At 36.8% G+C, this 23,338-nt stretch overlaps 1 protein-coding gene across 1 annotated transcript; it reads right to left on the bottom strand.

The window, feature by feature from the left end:
* Positions 1–3,910: 3,910 nt before the first annotated feature.
* Positions 3,911–18,998, bottom strand: LOC139439491 (protein YIPF7-like). Its single transcript, XM_071216672.1, has 3 exons — positions 18,891–18,998; positions 17,596–17,712; positions 3,911–5,099 (listed from the first exon to the last, which is right to left on the bottom strand). Exons 2-3 carry the CDS (start codon positions 17,709–17,711, stop codon positions 4,925–4,927), a joined length of 291 nt encoding a protein of 96 aa, XP_071072773.1. The 5' UTR covers position 17,712; positions 18,891–18,998; the 3' UTR covers positions 3,911–4,924.
* Positions 18,999–23,338: the final 4,340 nt, after the last annotated feature.

Here is a 23,338-nt window from a genome sequence, read left to right as displayed (position 1 = left end):
ACAATATTTTTAGTATTTGCTACAACAACAAAGCACCCTGTAATTAATTTTTTTTCCTCAGAAAGTATAATTATTTCTCAAGTATCTAAGATAAAAAAATGCTTTAATGGGACATTATTACTAATTCCAACATTGATTTGATGGCATAATTAACTCCTGCTTACGTTTCAACATAGAATGAATATAAGGCTTACTAAATATTTTTATAAGAAAAAAGTTTTTACTTATTCTCTACAGAAATACATTTCCATAATATTTTGTTTTAAATTGATGACAAGACATGCAATTGAGATTAGAAGTATTTACTAATTTGGGGTACCCTAATATAATACCTTATTACACAAAATAAAAAATGAAACTGTCGTGAAATTTGAATACAAAATTTATTGTTCTGCTGTCATCTAGTGGTAGTAAAGTATATGACACATATGCTATAAAAATGAATTATCTTTATTTTCTATGCAAATTGTGACATTGACCTTTCAAATGTAAACATCAGACTATGCTAATAAAAAATACCAAATATCACAGAAATTTTTCTGGTCTGACAGATTTGAATTGACTATTATTCTTCAAGATTCATTTGTTAACATATTGACTATACATTATCAAATAGCAAAAGTTACCATCCTTACAGAAAACCAAACAAGTATTTTAGACTATAAAGTATTTAAGGAGCAAATAAGCACGTATTCAAATAGCATGCTTTTGTACAAAGGATGTTAATTATTATAGTTTCATAATTTTATAGGCCATTTTAATGTGTGCTCAATAAAAACTAAAAAAATGTCATTTGCCAGCTTATCCTAGAAGTCCTGCCTATGTTTTTTTTTCATATGTTTTAGATAGATGAGGACTGAGACTTTTACAAAGTCACCCAGACTTTTAAGAATATATTGGACCAGAAGTCTAGATATTTCATAGATTTAAAAGCTCCAAATATATAGGGGCTAATAACAAAGTAGAATAACATAATCTAGAAATTCACTCTGAGCTGTAAAAATTCTGGTGTATTTGTATTCAAATTTAGAGAGACATTAGGGAAGAATATATGAGTTTAAAATACAATAATAGAGACATTTTAAATCAGTAGAAAAGGTAAAGTTATTTTCAATAAATGGTGCAAGAAAATAGTCAAATATTAATATTTGAAGAAAAATCTAAGTTAGAGCCCACTTCACATCCTAAACTAAAGCAACTTCTAATGAATTAAAGTTTAATACAAAATGAAAAGATAATCAAAAAATTTAAGAATCTATAAAGGCATATAAGCTATCTGGAACTAAAGAAATAGATTCTAAACAAAAGAGCAACTGGAAAGAAAAATATTGTGAATCTGAGAGCATAAATATTAAAATTTCTAGATGGCCAAAGTCCTATAAATGAATTAGATGACAAAATCTCAGGAAAAAATATTTGAAATACATATTTAAAATCTTTACTATAAAAATATTTCTAAAAATTAACAAGAAAAGAAAAACTCTTGATTTCAATAGGAAATTTGACAAAGAAAATGAAGAATAGGAAGATGTAGAAACAGTCAATAAACATTAAAGAATCTAGCTTTTCTCCTAACCAAAGAAATAAAAAAGTATTCCTTTTTGCCCTTCAAATTGACAAAGACATCTCATATAATCTACAGTGGCGGTGTAGTCGAACACCCTTTTTCAGATCAGTTTGACAATATAAGGAAGTGGATGAAGCTCAAGGGGTTGAGTGCCTGCCTCCCATGTACAAGATCCTGGGTTCGATCCCCAGCACCTTTTAAAAACAAAATAAACAAACAAAAATGCCAACCTGAACATTTCTGGGAAGATGATGTCAAAGTAGGTAGGCAGAGCCCACCTCTCTCACAAAAAAGAATGGAGGAAGGGCAAAAACCTATCTGAGAGAAACGGTCTTTGGCCCAGTGGTTAGGGCGTCCGTCTACCACATGGGAGGTCTGCGGTTCAAACCCCGGGCCTCCTTGACCCATGTGGAGCTGGCCCCTGCGCAGTGCTGATGTGCACAAGGAGTGCCGCGCCACGCAGGGGTGTCCCCCGCGTAGGGGAGCCCCATGCACAAGGAGTGCGCCCCATAAGGAGAGCCGCCCAGCGCGAAAGAAAAGTGCAGCCTGCCTAGGAATGGTGCCGCCCACACTTCCCGTGCCGCTGACGACAACAGAAGCGGACAAAGAAACAAGACGCAGCAAAAAGACACAGAAAACAGACAACCGGGGGAGGGGAGGGGAATTAAATAAATAAAAATAAATCTTAAAAAAAAACCTATCTGAGGGAGGTGCTTTGGAGATACATAGAATGGGAAAGTGCTATGCATCATCCAGGAGGGAACTAGACAGATAAAGATGCCAAAGGAAAACCATGTATGTCCAAGAGATTTAAATCTTTGCTCTGTCCCTGTGCCAGTTGGGCCCTGAATCTTGGAAGAGTTGCAACACCTACTCTCCAGTTCATTAGACTCACCTAGGACAACAAACAAGGAGATGATGGACAACGGCCATTCCAAGGAACAGAGAGAGTCTGCAACTGCAAGCAAGATAGTTCCATTCATCTACCCTATGGGATCTAAGCCTCCTCTCAATTAGGGCCAGAGTGGGCATCATCATCCCCAAATCCTCATGATTGGGGAATGAACAATGGACTAAAGTAGACTTCTATTATTCTACTAGAGACTAATTGTTATTATAGCAATGGAAGAACTTTTACCATTGATGCGAAGGCAATGACCACCTTAGGTTCTAAAGGCAGGGAGAGGGAAAAATAGGTGTAACGTGAGGGCATTTTCAGGACATTGGAATTATCCTGCATGATGCTGCACTGATGGATACAGGCCATTATATATTTTCTGCCATAACGTACAAAATTGCACAGGACAAAGCAAACTATAATGTAAACTATAATCCACAGTTAGTGGCAATGCTTTAATATGTGTTCAGCAACTGTAACAAATGTACCACACCAATGAAGGATTTTGTTAATGTGGGAAAGTATGGGAGGGGTAGGAAATGGGGCATATGAGAAACTCCTATATTTTTTATGTAACATTTATGTAAACTAAAGTATCTTAAAATTTATTTAAATGTGATTTTTAAAAAAGACTATGATAAAAGAAAAAAAAGCCAGCTCTCATTGGGGAGTGGATGTAGCTCAGTGGTTGAAGGCCTGCTTCCCATGTGCAAGGTCCTGGGTTCAATCCCTGGTACTTCCTAAAAAAAATTGACACCGTAAGTACATTTGATCCAATAATCAAAGTTATAGATCCATCCTAAGGACAGACGTGGCACATATTTATTGCAATGTTCACTAAAACATTGCTTACATTGCTTATTATAAGGAATAATCTTCAGAGTGTGTTTAATTTATGGTACTTTATAAATATGACAAGCTCTTATGAAGTCATTGTATATCATGTTTTCAAATAATAGTCAATGACTACAAAGAATGCATATATAGAAAAGATCATGAAATAATGTAATTGAAAAAATCCAAAACTTTACATGTATAGATGAGCCTACTTTTGTTTGTAATATACATGTGCATAAAAATATTATTTAATGTTTAATACATATGTTTGTGTAAATATATACATTCATAGAAAAATAAAGGCTAGAAGGAAATATATAAAATTGTTAAAGGTGGTCATATCTTGGAGACAGGATTTTAGGGTTTTTTTTTAATATATTTTATATACTTTTATATTTTTATTTATGTTTCTATATTTTCCATATTTTCTATACTGAATATCAATTACTTTTATAATTAGATAACAATATGGCTTCTAATTATAAAAGTAATTTTATAATATTTTATAACTAACAATATGTAATTGTTTTAAAACACAGAGATGTTAGTGGAATGGATTCAAGGAAAATATATGATAATAGTTTATAACTTTAGGTGTTGGCCATTAACTTCAGATGAAAAATAAAATGAATTAGTTAAACATAATTGGTCCAAAAACTTAACGGCTTCTAAAGAACCAAGAAATCTATTATATTATATCCTGTCTTTCTTTGACTGATTTATAGCTGTCATTTAAAAAATGCTTAAGAAAAGGGAAGAAGACTATTTTAATGTGAGGTAGCTGGCTGTGTTCACACAAGGCAAACAATGAACTTTAGATGTAAAATACTGAGAATTTTAATCTAGTCTTTTTCACTTGACTTCCTAGAAAGTAACTGGGAGAGTAGTTAACTTGTGAATACTTCTCCTTGCCTTTCAAATTTAAATCTACTTACGTTTTAGTTTTCTAGCACCTAATCTTTTGCACCAGCAGAGATAGAGTGTCTGGAAATACAAAAATCAATGAATGGGACATCCCAGAAATCACCTAAGGACCTTCTATTCCCAGGATCCCAGATTTTCTTGTCACCAGTAGTGCTAATAAATGGAATCATATTCTTTCCCACAGAGTCATGTCTTGCTGAGATGAGAGAGCTCATATGAGTCAGGGAAGAAAAAAACTTACCTCCATGACAACAACAACAAAACAAAATTAAGTTGAGAAACTACCCACTCTCGCTTACTTTATACCCCTAGACAAACAGCTGAAAATTCTGACTTGAAACATGCTGTTACAAGATACTTCATAAACTGAGGTGGGATGGGGTAAACTTTGATATGACCACTCTGCTAAAAGTTATCTTCCCCATTGTGTAGGCATAGCCAGGAAGTTCAAATTTAAGAAACAGTGAAGACACACTTTGTAACAGCAGCAATATTACAGCAGTTATATATATCTACTACCAATTTCCCCCACAGAAACATGCAAAAACTTCCAATGGTTTGGATTTCCTGATCTGGCAGAACCTTATTTATATGTGGAGTAATGACATGTAAAGCATGGTACATAGCATGCTGACAGCACACATTAGGGACTGATTATTGTTATGATTCTTCAGGCTATAAACACATTAATAACACTTTCATAACTTATCTTCTAGCAAAGGAGGCTCTTCATCAAAACTGTCAATGTAAGAAGATTGTGAATAAGAATCTGAGTTGGTTTCTGGCTGAAAAAATTGTCCTGTGTAACCTGATGACATAAGCATCCCTGGTGGAACAAAAGAGGCAGGCTGTGGCTGCTCACTTGCTTGTTGGCTAGAAAAAAGAAAAATATTGGTAGTCATACATCTGTGAAAATTTGAATTTCATGAATCTCAAAAAAGATTATGTTCTTGAGCTAATCCATTCCTATGGATGTAGGGCCCTTTGACTGCATCAAATTCAGCCTGAGGGGCCTTTGATTAGATTACTTGATATGATAGATTTAGGAGTTATGATTGGACTATGTCTTTTAAGCATGAGCCAGCTTAGGTCTCCTTCTTCTTACTGTGTCACTGGGTCTGATATAGATGGAGACACGGAAAGAGAGGACACACAGTAAGAAAGGAAGCTGCCATTTTTTTGGCCTTGCAATGTTAGAAAGGACTTAGGATCACTAGCAGCCAAGGCTTAAGCACAAAGACCCCAAGACACTGGACCCACAGGGCAGCTCAAGAGATGAGCCCTGCTATATGCCTAATCATTATGTGGCAGGATGCTAGAATTATCAGTAGCTGATATTGGTGAGAAAGTATCTCTAATTGTGCTTTTATTTGGGCATTTCATGGCCTCAAAACTGTAAGCTTTTATCCCAAATAAATCTCCTTTATAAAAGTCAACCCATTTCTGGTACTTTGCATCAACAGCCCTGTGGCAAATTAAGACAACATCTAACAAAGGAATATCAGGGCAAATGAAGGAATGAAAATAGAATTTGCATTTTATGAAATCACCTAGTGTTTATGAGTATGAATGATCCATAAACTAATATTTATTGAGCAAGTACAATGTACCAGACACTTTCCCTCATATTTTCTCACTTAGTCAAAACACTGTAATGTAAAAACTGTATTTTTAATTCCATTTTACAAAAAGAAATAGTTTCATAGAGATCAAATGACTTGCTGACTTGCTCAATATCATATGATAAAATTGTTCATATTGGGTGTCAAACTGAAATTTTCTGAGCAGTCTTCTACCTGTTTTCAATGATCCCTTTTCAATGTCTTTCAGGGACAATCACAATTTTGAAATTTCTATACATATATGGAATCAGCAAATAAAAATCACATTTTTAATATTATAGTCAATTCATAGGAAAAAATAAACACATAAACTGTTGTCCTTAAATAAAGAGACTTTCTAATTCTGGACATTTCTAGAGAATTGTTGCCTTTCAAATGATCTTTGAGTACCTAGCTAAACGTATTCTGTAGCTGACTTTAGTATTTCACTTTTGAAATGTGCCTGATGTTTCAACTCCTCCTATACCATGTTTTTGTTTTGTTTTACCATTTTGTGAGAAAATTGGGGGAAAATTGTAAATAACTTCTTGCTAGAGCTAGAGAAATGAAAGAAGAAAAATGGATGATAAAGTATATGAAGTTAATTGTTCATTTTGAATTGTTTTTACCAGGAGGAAGGGGAAGAGACATAAGGAGTTGCCCGTTAACATGATTAGGTTTCTTCTATTAAAACTACTTAGATTAAGCTAAAAGTACAGTCCAAGCTTCTGTACATTGTACCTCCCTGCCATCTTTTTATCCTAAAATATTTACAAAAGGGATTTTCATATTTTCCTTCCAACCTTAATCTTAATATGAGTCTATTGGGGAGTAGATCATATCCAAATCATGCTCATGCCCTAACTCTTGGTCCTGTGGAAGTGAACTCATTTGTGACTAGGCACTTTGACAATTCTAGCAAGATAAGCTCAACTTGAGTTATAGTGGGCCTTACTCCTCTATGACTGGAGTCATTATGAGCAAAGGGAATAGGAGCACAGAAGTAGAAACTACAGAAGATCAAAGGAGATGGACCACCAGTGATGAAGGCGGAGATCGATTGCCAGCAAGCCACCTCCAGAACACTTATCGACTTCAGAAAAGCATGGCTTGCCAATACCTTGAGTTTGGACTTCTAGCTTCCAAAACCATGAGCTATAAATTGCTGTTCTTTAAGCCAACTCATTCTGTGTTATTTGTTATAACAACCCTGGCAAACTAAGACAGACTAAGAATGATAACATACTCAAATTCTTATATTTGAGTAATCCTGACAAGAAAATAATCAATTTTATAAAATAAAGCTAGAGAGATAGGGAGAGATTTATACAAGCAATCATTCAACCATAACCTCACTTAGACCAGACACCTAGTATAATACTTCTTGAACCCTACACAACACACGACTAATTACTGTTATTGTTCTTTAAGCCTTGTGGCATATTACTAGTTGTGTTTTTTTTCCCAGCAAAGTGGGTGCTGGGAGAAAAAATTATAAAGAAATATCTGAATATGTTGGTTGATAAAATCCCCCAAATACATATTTTTCATATAAGCATTTGTAAAATAATAAAAGGGGTAAATAGAGATGACTCAAAGGACTAGTGTCTAAACAAGACAGTGTTATTGATATATTGGTCTGGCCTCTCCATTACCCATACCCAGTTACTACTAACCAGGCTTGAGGAAACATAATGAAGAATCAGGTTTTACAAGTATTCCTTGCAAATCAACCTTGCTGAAGGGACTTAGCATGGGTGGCTAATTTGAATAAGCCCCCCTCACCATGAAAAAAGACACATTTTTACAAATAAGGAAAAAAAAAAAAACAGCTGCCCATCACCTTTAAATTCCATCCTTTAAAGCTTCTCCACCCCTTTTTGCTCCCTCACTTAGCAATACTTCCTCATTGGGATCTTGACCTATGCCGACAGTCACTCTTGTTATAATGGGGCAAAATATTAAAATTGCCCCATTTATCTATCTAAGAAAGAAAAAATTTTTAATTGTATCCTTTAAAGGAAACCCCAAAATTCTTTTTATAAAAATTACTTTGTTCACCCTCTGTGATGGCTTGAAGCTGTATGGATCCCAGAAAATCATGTTCTTGAAGCTAGTCCATTACTGTGGGTATAAAACTATTATGCATAGACATTTTGATTAGGTTGCTTCAGTTAGGGCATGGCCCAGGGTGGGTTTTAATCCTTTTACTGGAGTCCTTTATAAATGAGATGAATAGAGAGAGAGTGACAGTGAGAAAGCCATGGAAGCCAGAAGCTGAAAGCAATGAAACCTGGAAGAGAAGGCAGACACCAGCAGATGCTGCCATGTACCTTGCCATGTGACAGAGGACTCCAGGATTGCCAGCAGCTAGTATTTGGGGAGAAAGTATCTCCTAGTGATGCCTTGATTTGGGCATTTTTCTCAACTTCAAAAATGTAAGCCTATAAGCTAATAAATCACATTGTAAAAGCCAACCCATTTTTTGGTATGTTGCCTTTGACAGCCTAGCAGACTAAAACGCCCTCTGTGACTATCTAAAATAAAATCAGCTTTAAAAAAAAAATCTCATCATCTTTGACTTTGAATGTATTGGCCATATCATTTAACACTACATCTCAGTGAACAAAACCCATACAGTACCAAAATAATCACATTATTAGTCCACAGTCCCACATATCAAGTGCGGTGAAGAACCCAACCCCCTTGTTTTAGGTCTTTTCCCCAAACTTTCTATATGTAAACATAATTTTAGCTATATTTCTAGAACCTATTCTTAACTCCATGTCCTGTGGTCTTATTTTTTACTAAATATCTTTCAACATCTATCAAACCTACAATAGCCTATGATGAAAAAAATTCAGAGTGAATGGGACTGGAAACTTTAATAATTGCTCTCATAAACATGTAACCCTGAATTAATAACATATTAAAGGCAATTGCATGAGTCAGATTGGTGTCCAACAGTGAGGATGTTAAACGTTTTATCATATCTATATAGTAAATAGAAGTTTACTAATAAGTATTCCTCCTCTCATGGATCATGTATTAGTCAGCCAAAGAAGTATTAATGCAAAGTACCAGAAATCTGTTGGTTTTTATAAAGGTTATTTATTAGGGGTAGAAGCTTATAGTTACAAGGCCCTAAAGAGTCCAACTCAAGGTTACTTCCTCATCAAAATCTGTGTCATGTGTTGGAGCAAGATGGTGAGCAACCTCTGCCTGGTCTCCACTTCCTTCTTCCTCTTAAGGCTCCATGGGCCCAGCTTCTTCTGATCTCAGCTGAAGGCTGGTATAGGGTTTGTCTCTCTTCCCAGAGAGACAAGCTGTTTGAGCCTTCTCTTTTCTGCCACATGGCAGGACCAAAATGACCAAGTTCTCTCTTCTTCTGTATCTTCTTCTGTGTATCTTTTTTTTTTAATTTTTAAATTTATTGAAATACATCACTCATACATAAACAATAAATGTATAATAGTTGTGAACTTACAAAACAAACATATATAACATCAAACAAACATATATAACATCTCACCTTACCACCAGTAACTTGCATTGTTTTTAAACCTTTTTAACTAATGATTAAAGAGCATTGTCAAAATATTACTACTAAACAAAGTATTTTTTCCCTAACCAATCCGATTATTATTATCTTTATATCATTGACTTAAGTGTCCATTTATATCAGCCCACCAAGGGTGCAAGGACTCACCCCTGAGTCATGCCCTACTGATGTGGTTGAATCAAAGCTCTAATCTTAACACAATTTAATCAAAGACATCTCAGCAGAATCTAATACAATCAAAGGGTATCACATCCACAGGAACAGACCAGTTAACAAACATAATCTTCAAGGAATTCATAAATAATCTTAAAGTGCCACAGATCACATCTTAGTTAGCTCTATGAAGAGGTAAATACTGATGTGATGATTTCTAACTCTGCACATTAGTCCAGATGGAACAAATACCAACTCAATTACACTGAAAGAAACACTGGGCTCCTGACTGGTAGGACTTAAACACTAGTTTAAGTTAAGTGAACACCTCTTCTTCCACTTCAAGCAACTGTGGGGAATCTATGAAAGTCTCCTTAAAAACAATCAGCAACATTTTTGGTTATATTTTCCTTCTTTCACTTCTCATCTCTGAGGAGTTACATTCCTGTCTGCAATGATAACCCATTAGAGTTTATCCTGAAGGAAGTAGAGAACTTGATTAGATAACTGACCTCTGGAATCAGAAAACCTGAATTCAAATCTGGGTTTTTAATGCAAATTAAATTTCATGCAAATTAATTCATGCTCAGTGCCTCAGTTTTCTCATTTGTAGAATGAAAATAATAGGACTGTATTAGTCAGGGTTCTCTAGGGAACAGAATTAACAGGAAGTATCTGTAAAAAGTATGATATTTTGTAAGAATCTTTTACATGGTCATGGGGATGCACAAATCCAGGTTCGGCAGGCAAGTTACAATCCAGGGGCTCTGACGAAAGTCCAGTGAAAGTCCTTGATGAGTTTCTGGGAGACATTGGTTGTCCAAAGACAAGCTGGAAAATTGTCTCTGAATGCTGAAATCATTTCCCCTTTTAAGGCATTTAACTGATTGGATAACATGTCACTTATTGCTGATGGTAATCTCTCTGGTTGATCGTAGACATAATCAGTCATCTATGCAGTAAATTCACTGATGACTAAAGCCCATAAATGTCCTTGTATTACAATTAGGCCAGTGCTTGCTTGACCAAACAACTGGGCTCAGTTACCTGGCCAAGTTGACACATTAGCCTAACCATCACAGTCCACCCCTTGTCAACTCAGCAATGATACACATTACCTTAAACCATACTTAGTCTCTAGGTAAAAACAATAGTATGTATGTATGTATATGTGTGTGTGAGTATGTATGTATGTGTGTTTATATATACATATATGTATGTATCTGCCTAACTATGTTCAACTCTTCTGCGTAAAACTGGAAATGCATTAATTCCCTTCCAAATAGCATTCAGGTCCTTGGGTAATATTCACTCTTAAACTTGACATCCTTAAATATCATGACATGAAACTTATACAACTTGCCATATGATAAGGGGAAATGTTGGGGAAGAAAACAAAAAAATTCATTTCAACACATACATAATCATACTCATAATGAAATAAGGAAGAAAGATTTATGACTATTACAGTCCTCATTTCTGTAACTGGCCACATGATCAAAGTTCATATTTATCACTACCTTCTTCCACTACCCATTCCATGTTCCTGTTATCCTCAGCAAGCACTTCAGTTGGCCATGGTTCTTTCCTGATGGGGTGACCCAAACTTTCATTTCTGAAGTATCTGGGCCATTGTTAGTCCTGCTTGGATTGGGGTTTTGCAATTCTCCACTGACTTTAATCACAGGGCATGGCAGAACTAGGAGACACCCTTGAGGATCTCATGTTTTCCAGGCAAACTCTTCTTTACCCTCAATATGTAGATGCAGTCCTATTTCCCCTTGATAGCCAGGATTAACCACTCAAGCCAGTACAGTAATTCCCTTCTTTGTCTATCGATTCAGAGGTAAGAGGAGCCCAAAGTGGGCAGGTAGCAGTCTTAACTTCCAGTTCAGTGGAATCATTGTTGTATTCCCTGGTGGCTGCACTCCTTCTTTTGGAATTAAGACCTGTAGACCAGCAGAGCTTAAGGTTGCAGGGACAGGAAGCAAAAATTTTCCTAGTGGGTCACTAGAGGTAATAGTGAGTGGTGTCACTCCCATATCCACCCCTTGATTCCTGGACCCATGAATCCTGGCTATGGGAGAAACAGCACTATAGAGTGGGTGCTGATTTAGAGCATACACAACTTCCTGGAAAACATTGCTTCATCCCTGCAAGGTATTGCTACCTAGTTGGCACTGGAATTGAGTCTTCAAAAGGCCATTCCACCATTCTATCAATCTCGCTGCTTCAGGATGATGGGGAACATGGTAAGTCCTGGAAATTTCCTGGGCATGTGCCAATTCCTTCCATATCATTTGCTGTTAAATGGGTTCCTTAATCAGAAGCAATGCTGTGTGAAGTGCCATGGGGGTATATGAGATATTTGTTAAGTCCACAGATGGTAGTTTTGAAAAAGGCATTCCATGCAGGGAATCAAACCGATATCCAGTTTTTAAAAATTGCTGCCCCTTCCATGGTGGAAGTGGTCCAATGTAATCCACCTGGCACCAGGTAGCAAAGTGACCACCTCAGGGAACTGGCACCACATCAGAGGCAGAGTGAGGGTCTCTGCTGCTGGCAGATTGGTTACTCAGCAGTGGCTGTTGCCAAGTCAGCTGTGGTGAGGGGAAGTTCATGTTGCTGAGCCCACATATAACCTCCATCCCTACCTCCATGGTCACTTTGTTCATGAGCCCATTGGGCAATGTGAGGGCTGGGGAAAGAGGCTGAGCATTAGCCACTGAGGGGATCATCTTATCCACTTGATTCTTAAAATTTTCCTTTGCTGAAGTCACCCTCTTGTAAGCATTCACATGGGCCACAAATATTTTCATGTTTTTTGCCCACTCAGAAAGGTCTATCCACATACCTCTTCCCCAGACCTCTTTGTCACCAATTTTCAAATCATGTTCCTTCCAAGTCCAACCATCCATCCAAAACATTGGCAACAGCCCGTGAATCTGTGTACCAATGCACCTCTGGCCATTTCTTCTTCCAAGCAAAATGAATAACAAGGCACACTGCTCGAAATTCTGCCCACTAGGAGGATTTGCCCTCACCACTGTCCTTCAGGGATGTCCCAGAAAAGGGCAGCAGTATTGCAGCTGCTCACTTTGGGGTGGTACCTACATATAGGGCAGAACCACCTGCAAACTAGGCCTGAGTTTTCTCTTCCTCAGTCAACTAATTGTAAGGGACTCCTTAAGAGGACAAAGTTGTGGGCTGGAAAAGAGAAGGTAACATGGCAGGGGTGATGACCATGGGCATTTGGGCTACTTCCTCGTGTAACTTAATTGTGCCTTCATGACCTGCTCAAGCCCTATCTCGTATTTTCCACTTCCACTTTATTATAGAGTGCTGCTGTACACACCCAACATTATGGTTTGGTGGGTCAGACAACACCCAATTCATGACAGGCAACTCAGATCTCATGGTAACTTGATGACCCATGGTTAAGAATTCAATCTCTATTGAAGCCCAGTAGCAGGCCAAAAGTTGTTTTTCAAAAGGAGAGTAGTTATCTGCAGAGGATGGCAGGGCCTTGCTCCAAAATCCTAAGGGTCTGCATTGTGATTTTTCTATAGGGGTCTGCCAAAGGATCCAGACAGCATCTCTATTTGTCACTGAAACTTCCAGCACCATTGGATCTGCTGGATCATATGGCCCAAGTGGTAGGGAAGCTTTCATAAGCAGCCTGGACCCATAGGATTGTTGTGTATTAAATTTGCTAAAATTGGTAAAACACATAGAACAGTGTTGGGCATTAAGTAAATATTTGCATGCTCTTTCCTTCCTAAGAATCACACTGAAAAACTCTAGACACCTTCCACACACACACACACACACACACACACAGAGTGGGGTAGTATCTTCCATGTTTATAATAGTTTTCTCCAAATCTAACACTTCCTCAAGGAAAACCAACATTAATAGGGGGCCTATTGTTTCTAACTTCTTCTGTACCAATGATCTTTAGCTTTTTCTGATTTTGGTTTTCCCTCAATACCCAAACCCTTTTCCACAGCATCCCACCAGTCCTGTGTCATCCTACATGTATAGTCCCCACCATACTCATACAAGGATTGCTATCTTAGAGCCATAAAGCAATGGCCAAAACCTGACCCATATAAAATCTTCTGTATGTTCATTAATTCTTCAATATTCTCCTATTCACCACTCATACCTAGGGTTATAAAACTCTAGCTAAGTCTCAGAGGCTCATCTTTTCTTATAAGTATTGTATTAAGATACAGCACAGGCTCAAGACAGGAAAATATTCTTTCCCTGTATCTGGGTTACTAAACTTAACGTCCTCCTTCCAATGTAAATATGGAAGATGTCTTGTTAGGAGACAAAGTTATAATTATTCTTATGAATAGAGATAAGTTTGTTGCACAAAGACAACCTTAGGTGTCCTGATGCATAATTAGTAACTACAGATTGTATTCGCAGATTTTATTAGAGTTTGTTTTTTCCAAAAATGTAGGTTTGGTCATATATCATGATAGTCAGCTCAAACTGTTTTCCCTTTTCAACTGACTCTGGGGGAGTACAGGATGTGAGCTCAACCCCGTGTCATAGAAAGAGTGTAATTCAGGTAATAAGGAATTAACCACCAAATAAGTAAAATTCATTTTAAGTCTATTCATATATTTGAACTCATATTCAAGTGTATCTATACTTCTTTCAATCAGGTGACAATTGTATCCCTCAAGGAACCTGAGGTGAGGCTACAAAAGTTTTCAGCATTTGTAATACCCCCACCTGAAACAGCATAAGAACATAGAATGACAGGTTTCACAACAAAAACGTCCTGTTGGTTAAAAAAAAAAAAAGAAAAATTTGTCTAGACTCACAAAAACATTTTATCAATGTTAGTCTCAAATCAAGACAGTAAAATCAGGCATTCTAACTGCCCTTGGCAAGACCAAACTTTATATATGGGGTCATTTCTATTGCAGCCTTGGTCAGGGGATTGGGCAATGAGGTTTTGGCTTGTGCAGCACCCCCAAGTCCTAGCTGGTTCATCTGGGAGTACAGAAATGCCCTGTACTTCATTTGAAATACCAGAGAAAGATGAGGTATGGAGGTTCAGAAAAGCTAATGATTCAGTAGTTCTGTCAAATTCCTGCTAAAATAGTCAAAAGGAGTTTTTCAGTTGTTCTTATCTGTTTACAAGATCTGTTTCTTTCTCCAAATAATTTAAATATATTTCCTACTTTAAAAAACTGGAAAATATAGTGGAAATATATAGCTTCTGGCTACAGATGGTTGGAAATATTCCCTATCTGAATGATTGGATAGTTAAGACTTTTTAAAACAGGAAATTTCTTCTTTATTCATTCAAAAATAAAACCTTGTTTTTGTTTTATTAAACATATAGAAACATACACACACACATATATCTTCATTTTCTTGGTAAGCACAACTAGCTTTCAGATCTGTGTGTCACTGAACTGAATGAGCCTTTTAAAACATGCTTCAATATATGTAGGAGAAAAGAGAGAGAGAGAAATTGAGTATAGCTGTCCTCTGGAATATCCTATGTGTTCTGCTAAGATGATCAGCATCTTACTCTAATTTGGAGTATATTTTAATTGACATTATTCACTGTATAAATAAAAGATCAAATCTCTGGAGTTCATTTGATGTACACTGGTAAATCATTGACCTGACTCCATATTTTATGTACCTCATAAAACTACAACAGCTAATGTGCTCTTTCCCAATTCCTAAGACTTGCAGTGTGGGTTGGAATTTAAATGTTACCACATTCAAATCAGGACTTGGAATTAAATGCTAAGCATCTGAAGCAGGCTAGGCCATCAATTTGATACAATATAATCAAGAATTTTCCTCATTTGGCTATTAATTTCCATATATTTGCTTTCTTGATTACTGGCTATTGCTGATATGTTTAATCAAATGGAGAAAGAAAATTGAGGCCAGTGGAGTAGGGAGAGAAGTTATGGTCCATGAATTCCTGCTTAAGAAGAAATCTTTGTCTCTCTTATTGGACTTTCATCAATTTAGTCTGAAAAATGTAGACCACAGATGCTACCCAAGTGCTTATCCCTTCTGGAGAAGAGAATGAAGGAAAGAAACAGAAGGTTCAGGGCAGCTGGTTCATTTCTACAGAACAGAACAGTTGAAAAATTATATTAGATAGCTCTCAAGTGGGTGGTATATTTTGAATGACCATCCTGTAATAAATACCATAATGTTCTCACTACTTCCTCTACCTAAAACACTTTCCTTTTGCTTCTTGACCTAGATAACTACTTCCAAAATATAAATCATAAATGAAGCAAAATCAAGTTCTCTTTCTGTTCTTGGATTCCACAATGTTTGAGCTATTTCTAAACAGTCTTATTTTTCCCCCATTTTTCTTATAAAAAAATTTGAAAACATTTTAATTTGTTTACAGATATATATATAAGCATCTTACTGTGAGAGAGAGAGAGATTGTTTTCCACTTCAAGAAATATTTAAGTATTGAAGGCAGCCTGACTGATGTTGGAAAAAAAAGAATGGGGACAAGAATGAAATAAAATTCAAGATTATTTAACTTTGCCAGTTTTAAAAACATTGCACACCAATCCCTTTCCTTATCTCCCAAGAGTAGTGGTTCAGCAGGAGTACCTAGAAAGCAGTTTGTGAATGCAGCATCTATCTGCTTATGTCTGTAGAAGTGATCAGTCAATGAAAACTGTATCCATAGTTTCCTGAGAATAGTTGGAACAAAAGACTCCCACTGCCTAATGTATTTATTGTGTCTTTTCATCTTTCCACCTGGAGCTTAAGGTACTTTTCTGTGTTAAAAAACCAGACCAAACCAAACCAAACCAACAAACAAAAACCTTTAAGAATTATTAAATTTGAAATATTTATTATATAACTTGTTGGGATGATACACAGACTGTATATCGAGTTTGCCCAAAATGGTCCAGTTTATTCCTATTGTCTCACCATTATTATTAATAGCACCTATTTTACTCTCAAAACTATCTTGGTTTGACATATTATATGTATACACTAGTTATGGGCCTAATCAAACAACTTAATGCTAAAATCCTAACCCCATTTCTTACTAGCTACATGATCTTGGGAAGTTCTTAATTTCTCCGTGTCTCAAGTTTCTCATACAAAAAGTACTACCTCAGAGGGTTGTTTAGGGGATCCAACATTTTAATTTATATAAAATTCAGAACATTTTCCTAACACATAGTAAGAGCTCAGTAAATGTTAATTATGAAAGTCGAATTTTATGAAAGTAAATTATCACATTTGTTCTTCATGACAATTCCATGAAAAGGGTATTATTAATGCCCTTATTTCTTAGATCAAGACACTCAGTCAAGAAATTCTTTCCCAGTGCCACAAAGACAACATATACAAGGTCCAGAACGTCAACCAAATTCTTCTCACCTTAAACCTCATATTTTTGCCAATAGCACAGGGCAAATAGTAAATTCTTAATCATTTTGTTTTCAACTCAAGTTGAATTTTCAACTCAAAGAACTCACATATTTTGGATATGTTTTTCTTGATTCTATTATAGCTCTTTTGCACAGTATAATACTTGCATATTTAATTGTCCATCTCCTCAACATACATTCCTCAACTTTTTCAGGAAAAGGAACATGAATTTCTCCTTTATCTTTGGGTTTTTAGTGTCTTCCAATTTCTTATACCCACACAGGCACTCAACAAATGCATATTAAATTAAATTAAATATTTTCTTGAGCACTGTCCTGCAGAATATCAAGTAAAAGGAAAATGCTTTCTGTTTTTCCAGGGCCAACATTCCCAGGCTCCCTATTGAGTGATATTTTCAAAAGAGGAAGACAAGCAATTTACCTCTTAATGATCCTAGGAGATAAACAATGTTCTTGGAGAACTCAATTAATTTCTCTGCCCCTTCCTGACATTTCTTCTTGGACACTTACCTGAAGAATGCTGGGGAGAGCTTTTGCTGCCCCCAAGGAAACCTCTCTATGGGAACCCCTTGCCATGATATTATGATTTCTTAAAATGAGAACATATTTTCTTGATATAAAGTACTTACTTTCCAGATCCATAAAGATTTCCATATGCATTAGGATCACTACATATCTGCTCCTGATTATCAATAGTATAATTAGATTGATAAAATTCGGGGTCAAATTGTCCCAAGTTTGACATCCTGAAAAATAAGAAGAGTGGTTTTCCCTGAAAATTCATGAGCCAAGAAAATTTCTTTTCAGATATTTACAAAGATTAGTTGGTGATGTGATTATGGCTGGATTTCTATCAGGGAAAATTTAATTAGTGGGGTAAGGAGGTGGAAATGCATGGTTGATAATATTATTATTTAAGTTGGACTTTCCTATACTTTAAAGTTTGCTAACAGCCTCCCTGTTTCCCCAAATCCTAAAAAACAATTTCCCAGTTTTATTTGGCAAGTCTAAAAAAATATTTGGAACACTTTCCTTCTTCTCTTGCCCCAGATGTGCACTATGGGCTTTGTGCTGAGTCAGAGGCAGCAAGCTCAATGCTGCTAAGGAAAAAGTCTTTCTCTTTACACATGTTCTACATAGTTTCCACTCACTCCTGGGAGTGAAGTGGAATGCAGGATTCTTCCAGAGGGGAGAAGAAAGATTTGAAAGAAGGAGGAGATAAGGAAGATGTTAAGAAGAGATAGAGAAGACAAGGAAGATGATAGCAAGGAAATAGTGGAAAGTAGGATGAAAATTAAAGAATGCAGCTGAGAATCTTTCGATTGGGCAGATAGGGTTATTCAGCTTCACATTTTAATCTTTATTTTTCTTTGAAAAATGTTTTATTTCAAAAGAGTGAATTTTAAAAACACTAGGAGTAATGCATGTGATTTAGTAATCTATGGAATACTACTTACAATAAATTTTGTATTACATAAACAGCCTTAACTATCAAAGCCAGATTCATTAATCAGAAACATTCAAGCAACAATTGTCACATATATCAATTGTTCAGTTCAGTAAAAATACAGAAAGCTTTTCTAAAATTAGATGCAGTTGATTGAATAAATCATGATTTTTCATCAGTAATACATCTGAAAGTAGCTATGAATTATGTAAATTAAAATCAGGACTTAGTGATAAATCTTTTAACAACCTATAATTTAAATAACTTAAAATTTAATAATATAACTTTTCCTATCCCATATCCCTTTATATGTTATTATAAAGCATAGAAAGTAATTCCCCTAGAGAATACACTAAGTTTTCATAATATGCAAAGCTTTGTGTGATATAACTCTTATTTTTAGTATTAGAGGCCTTATGTAACACAGCTTCTTATTTTGTTTGAATGTCAAATCTTTTAGAAGGTTCAGATACGTACCTTTATAATGTTGTATGTGGAAAGATTCTCCAACAAAAGTAGCTTTACTTGAGAAATGTAAAACTAATCCGTTAGTGAAAAGATGACCTCCTGGCTATTTATATGTTTCTAAATTTGTATTCCTGTGACACTCTGAACAAGTGTTACAGAAAAAAAAACAACTTTGCCAAATAACCAAATACAGTATCTTATAATATTTCTTATAACATTTGTTAATGTTTACAAACACAGAGAACAGTGTACAGTCATATGATTTCCTAGAATGGATGGTAAATCTTAGAATTCAGTTTCCTTGTGTGCATGCCCCATTTACTTCAGAGATTAGATCATTTATTTGAGACAAGCAATGTAAACAGGTCTTAATATCTCTTGCACTTCATAGCCCATAAGAATGTATTAGAACTGCAAGCAGGAGAATCACATCCATCAAACATGTGGGATCTAAGCCCCCTATTGATTTAGAGGTGGAGTGGACATCACCATCCCAGGGTCCACAGGATGGAGGAATAAAAATATGGATTAGAGTGGACTTACTGGTATTTCACTATAGAACTATTGTGATTCTAGGAATGGTAGAAATTTTATCATTGATGTGGAGACAATGACCACAGTAGTTGCTGAGGGCAAGGAGAGGGAAAAAGAGATGTGATGTGGGGGCATTTTCTGGACTTGGAGTTGTCCTGAGTGATACTGCAGGGTCGGATACTGGGCTTTGTATTTCCTGCCATATCCCACTGAATGGACTGCGGAGAGTGTAAACCACAATGTAAACTATAATCCATGCAGTGCAGCAGTGCTCCAAAACATATTCAACAAATGCAATGAATGTGCCACAATGATGAAAGACATTGTTGATGTGAGAGGAGTTGGGGGCGGGGGGGGGGGGAGATGTGGGATACATGGGAAGGAACCTCTTATATTTTTTAATGTAACATTTTTGTGATCTATGTATCTTTTTTAAAAAAAGACAAAAAATTAATTTAAAAAATGTATTGACACAACTGAGCAGAGTCTGAGAGACAGATAAAGCAGATACAACCCCCAGATATCGGTTCCTTCGAGGGCTAAAGAGACCCATGGGAGTTATGGTCATGGCCGATGAGGTTAACTACCAGGTCAGATGGCCCCTCTTTGGAACTGGTGTTTATATGTGACGAATCTGGACTCAGATGGGATCTCTCTTCATAAGACTTTCATGCTAATGTGCTGGAGGTGCAGTTAGTGTCGGGGTTTAAGATATATTTAGGGGATTTGAATCTCTGGACTGACAATGTGATAGCCAGGTCCTGAGCCTCAACAGACTCCAGCACCTACAATCTGACTTATTGGGCTCACCACACTCAGCTAAGATGGAGTTGAAGAAGGACAACCACCACACCATGGAGCCTAGAGTGATTACAACTGAAAGTGGGAGGATTGCATCCAGCATCCATGTGGAATCTGAGCCTCCTCTTGACATAGAGGTGCAATGGACACAACCAATCCAATGTCCACATAGAAGAGGTGGCATTGGATTGAGAAAAGTGGACATGATGGCTGATGGGTATGGGGAAAGGCAGGAAGAGATGAGAGGTGGAGGCGTCTTTGGGACATGGAGCTGCCCTGGATGGTGCTTCAGGGGCAATCACCGGACATTGTAAATCCTCACAGGGCCCACTGGATGGAATGGGGGAGAGTGTGGGCCATGGTGTGGACCATTGACCATGGGGTGCGGGGGTGCCCAGAGATGTACTTGCCAAATGCAATGGATCTGTCATGATGATGGGAGGGAGTGTTGCTGGGGGGGGGAGAGGTGGGGTGGGGGTGGTAGGGTTCAATGGGACCTCATATATATATTTTTTTAATGTAATATTATTACAAAGTCAATAAAAAAAAACTACATTAAAAGTAAAAAAAAAAAATGTATTGAACATAGACAAGATTCCCTAGTAATATACAATGAAAATCAATGTTTGGTGCATGATCTTAATGTGGATATCTCAAAGCACATCTGGAAATGGGGTGTTTTTCAATTTTTTTCAAATCTGAATATTTAACTTACATGAACCATATTTAGGAAAACTGTTATCTACTTCTGCCTTTCCCCCTGCTTCTTACTTCTCCAGCAGAGTATAAAATGGGTATACTAATGTTATACAGGACCAGTTTTGTCTCCTTTCTGAGACAATCCTGAGCATTTGAAGGAAATATATTATGGCATCAGATCCATCATTAGATGGAATTTAGAAATATCATTTTCTCAGGTGTTCCCTCTCCCCTCCCCAGTATGCTATCAGAGTTGGGTCTTTCTACATCACAGAGTCACTGCCTAGAGCCTTTTCCCTTGTTCTGAACCAGTTAACTTGGCTAACACTCCAATTCCTATCTGGAGCTTTGGTTTTGCCCCTAAAAGCAACCTCATGATTGGAAGTCAAATTTCCTAGTCCATATTACACTGAGTCTCCTTTCTAGAACTTAAACCCTCTATTCTACTTATGTAGCTAGATCTCAGTAACTGAAATTCTGCTATTCAAGGGTAAATTACTTTGCATTTAGAGACTGAAAACTGCAGCCAAGAAGAGAATGACAGAGTAAATTTTTTTTCACAACGCTGAAAAATATTTCGAATGTGAATGCCTTTAATCATAACTGTGATATTTATTAACATTTATTGAGGATTCACTATTGGAGTACCAGACTCTAATCCACATGCTGTAGTTGCAGAAGTGGACGAAATAAGCAGATTTATACTTAAAGAGTTATATTTTAGGGAATGGATGTGGCTCAAGCAGTTGAGTACCTGCTTCCCACATGTGAGGTCCTGGGTTTGGTTCCCAGTGCCTACTTCAAAAAAAAAAAACAGAAGAAAACAAACAAACAATAAAACCAACTCAAGGGAGCTGATGTGGTTGAGCACTGACTTCCCAAATATTAGGTCCTGAGTTTAATCCCTGGCCCCAGTACCTCAAAAAAAAATGTTATTAAAAACAACAAAAAAGTTACGTTTTAGTAGAGAGTTTACTATATTAACAATGAATAGCCAGGAATTGTTCTTGAACTTTATTAAGTCACTTCCTATGAGGTATTATCCACTGTACAGAAAAACAGAGACTAAATAAATTTCCCAAGGTTAATAAGTGAAGAAGCTAATGTGATTAAATAATTTGCCTAAGGCCAGTGAGTGGAAAAACTGCATCTTTGTAGACTGGTTTCAGAGCCTATACTGTTAGCTGAGTTAATTTCAAGTATTACCAAGAAGATGGAATACACTATGAAGATGGAAAGTGGCAAGGGGAAAGGATTGTGTGTTAATCTAAATATTCAGTGAAAACCACTTAAAAGGGACTATTGGATTGAGGCCCGATGTATGAGAAAAAGAACTCACTTAAATGATTATATGAGGAGAATTTCATACAAAGGCTCTTAGAGGGCAAGAACGTGTATTTGTGTTTCAGAAAGAAAGCTGTGGTGGTTTGGAGTTATGTGTCCCAGAAAAAACAAGTTCTTAAACTTAATTCATGCCCATGGGTGTAAACCCATTGTAAATAAGACCTTTTGATGAGGTTCCTTCAGTTAAGGTACAGCCCAGCCCATTTAGGATGTATCTTAACCCTATTATTGGAATCTTTTAAAAGCAGAATGAAATTCAGATAGAGAGAAATCCATGGGAAGCAAGAAGCTGAAGGTTAATGGAAACTGGAAGAGAAGGGAGAGGCCAGCATGAGCATTGCCATGTGACAGAGGAGTCAAGGACCAAAAATCACTAGCAGCCAGCCCCAGAACACCACAGTCATCAGGAAGAAAACACTGCCTTGATGATGCCTTGATTTGGGTTTTTCCTATCCTCAAAACCATAAACAAATAAATTCCTATTGTTTACACAAGCCCATTGAGTAGTGTTTGCTTGAGCAGCCAAGGAAACTGGAAAAAAAAAAAAGAGCCAACGTGATTTTTAAATCAAGTAAAAATTGAAGTAAATAAGAAGGTAGGCAGAGGCCAGATCATAAGAACTTGTGGGTGAGGGCTTTAGATTCTATTATAATTGAAAGGAGATGCCACTAAAGGGTTTAAGCATGTGATGATTTATTAGTCAGCCACAGGGTTGCTGATGCAAAGTACCAGAAATCTGTTGACATTCATAGAGGGTATTTATTTGCAGTAGAAGCTTATAGTCACAAGGGCATAAAGTGGAAGTTACTTCCCTCACCAAGGTCTGTTGCCACATGTTGGAACAAAATGGCTGCCAGTCTCTCCAAGGGTTCAGCCTTCCTCTTCCTCCTAAGGCTCTATGGTGCCAGTTCCTTCTGTTCTGAGCTACAGGTTAGCATAACGCTTGTCTCTCTCTCCAGGGTTTATTTCTTTCTGGGCTTTCTCAGCTGTTTAGGGCTGTGGTCTCTTCAGCAGCAAACGATCAGCAAATGGCTTGACTCTCCCTGAGGATCTGGCATCCAAAACTGAACTCTGTGTTT

This window comes from Dasypus novemcinctus, chromosome 1, assembly GCF_030445035.2.
Source record: "Dasypus novemcinctus isolate mDasNov1 chromosome 1, mDasNov1.1.hap2, whole genome shotgun sequence".
Classification (NCBI taxonomy): domain Eukaryota; kingdom Metazoa; phylum Chordata; class Mammalia; order Cingulata; family Dasypodidae; genus Dasypus; species Dasypus novemcinctus.
Note: the sequence above shows the minus strand (reverse complement) of the source record. Positions and strands in the feature narration are given on the sequence as shown.

What these genes read in the sequence shown, in the direction of transcription:
- LOC139439491 (XM_071216672.1), bottom strand. Translation starts at nt 17,711, where the DNA reads ATGTCAAACTTGGGACAATTTGACCCCGAATTTTATCAATCTAATTAT. An exon ending in AATCTTTATGGATCTGGAAA is followed by an intron (nt 5,100 to 17,595) that starts GTAAGTACTTTA and finishes TCTTTTTTCTAG; the next exon opens with CCAACAAGCAAGTGAGCAGC.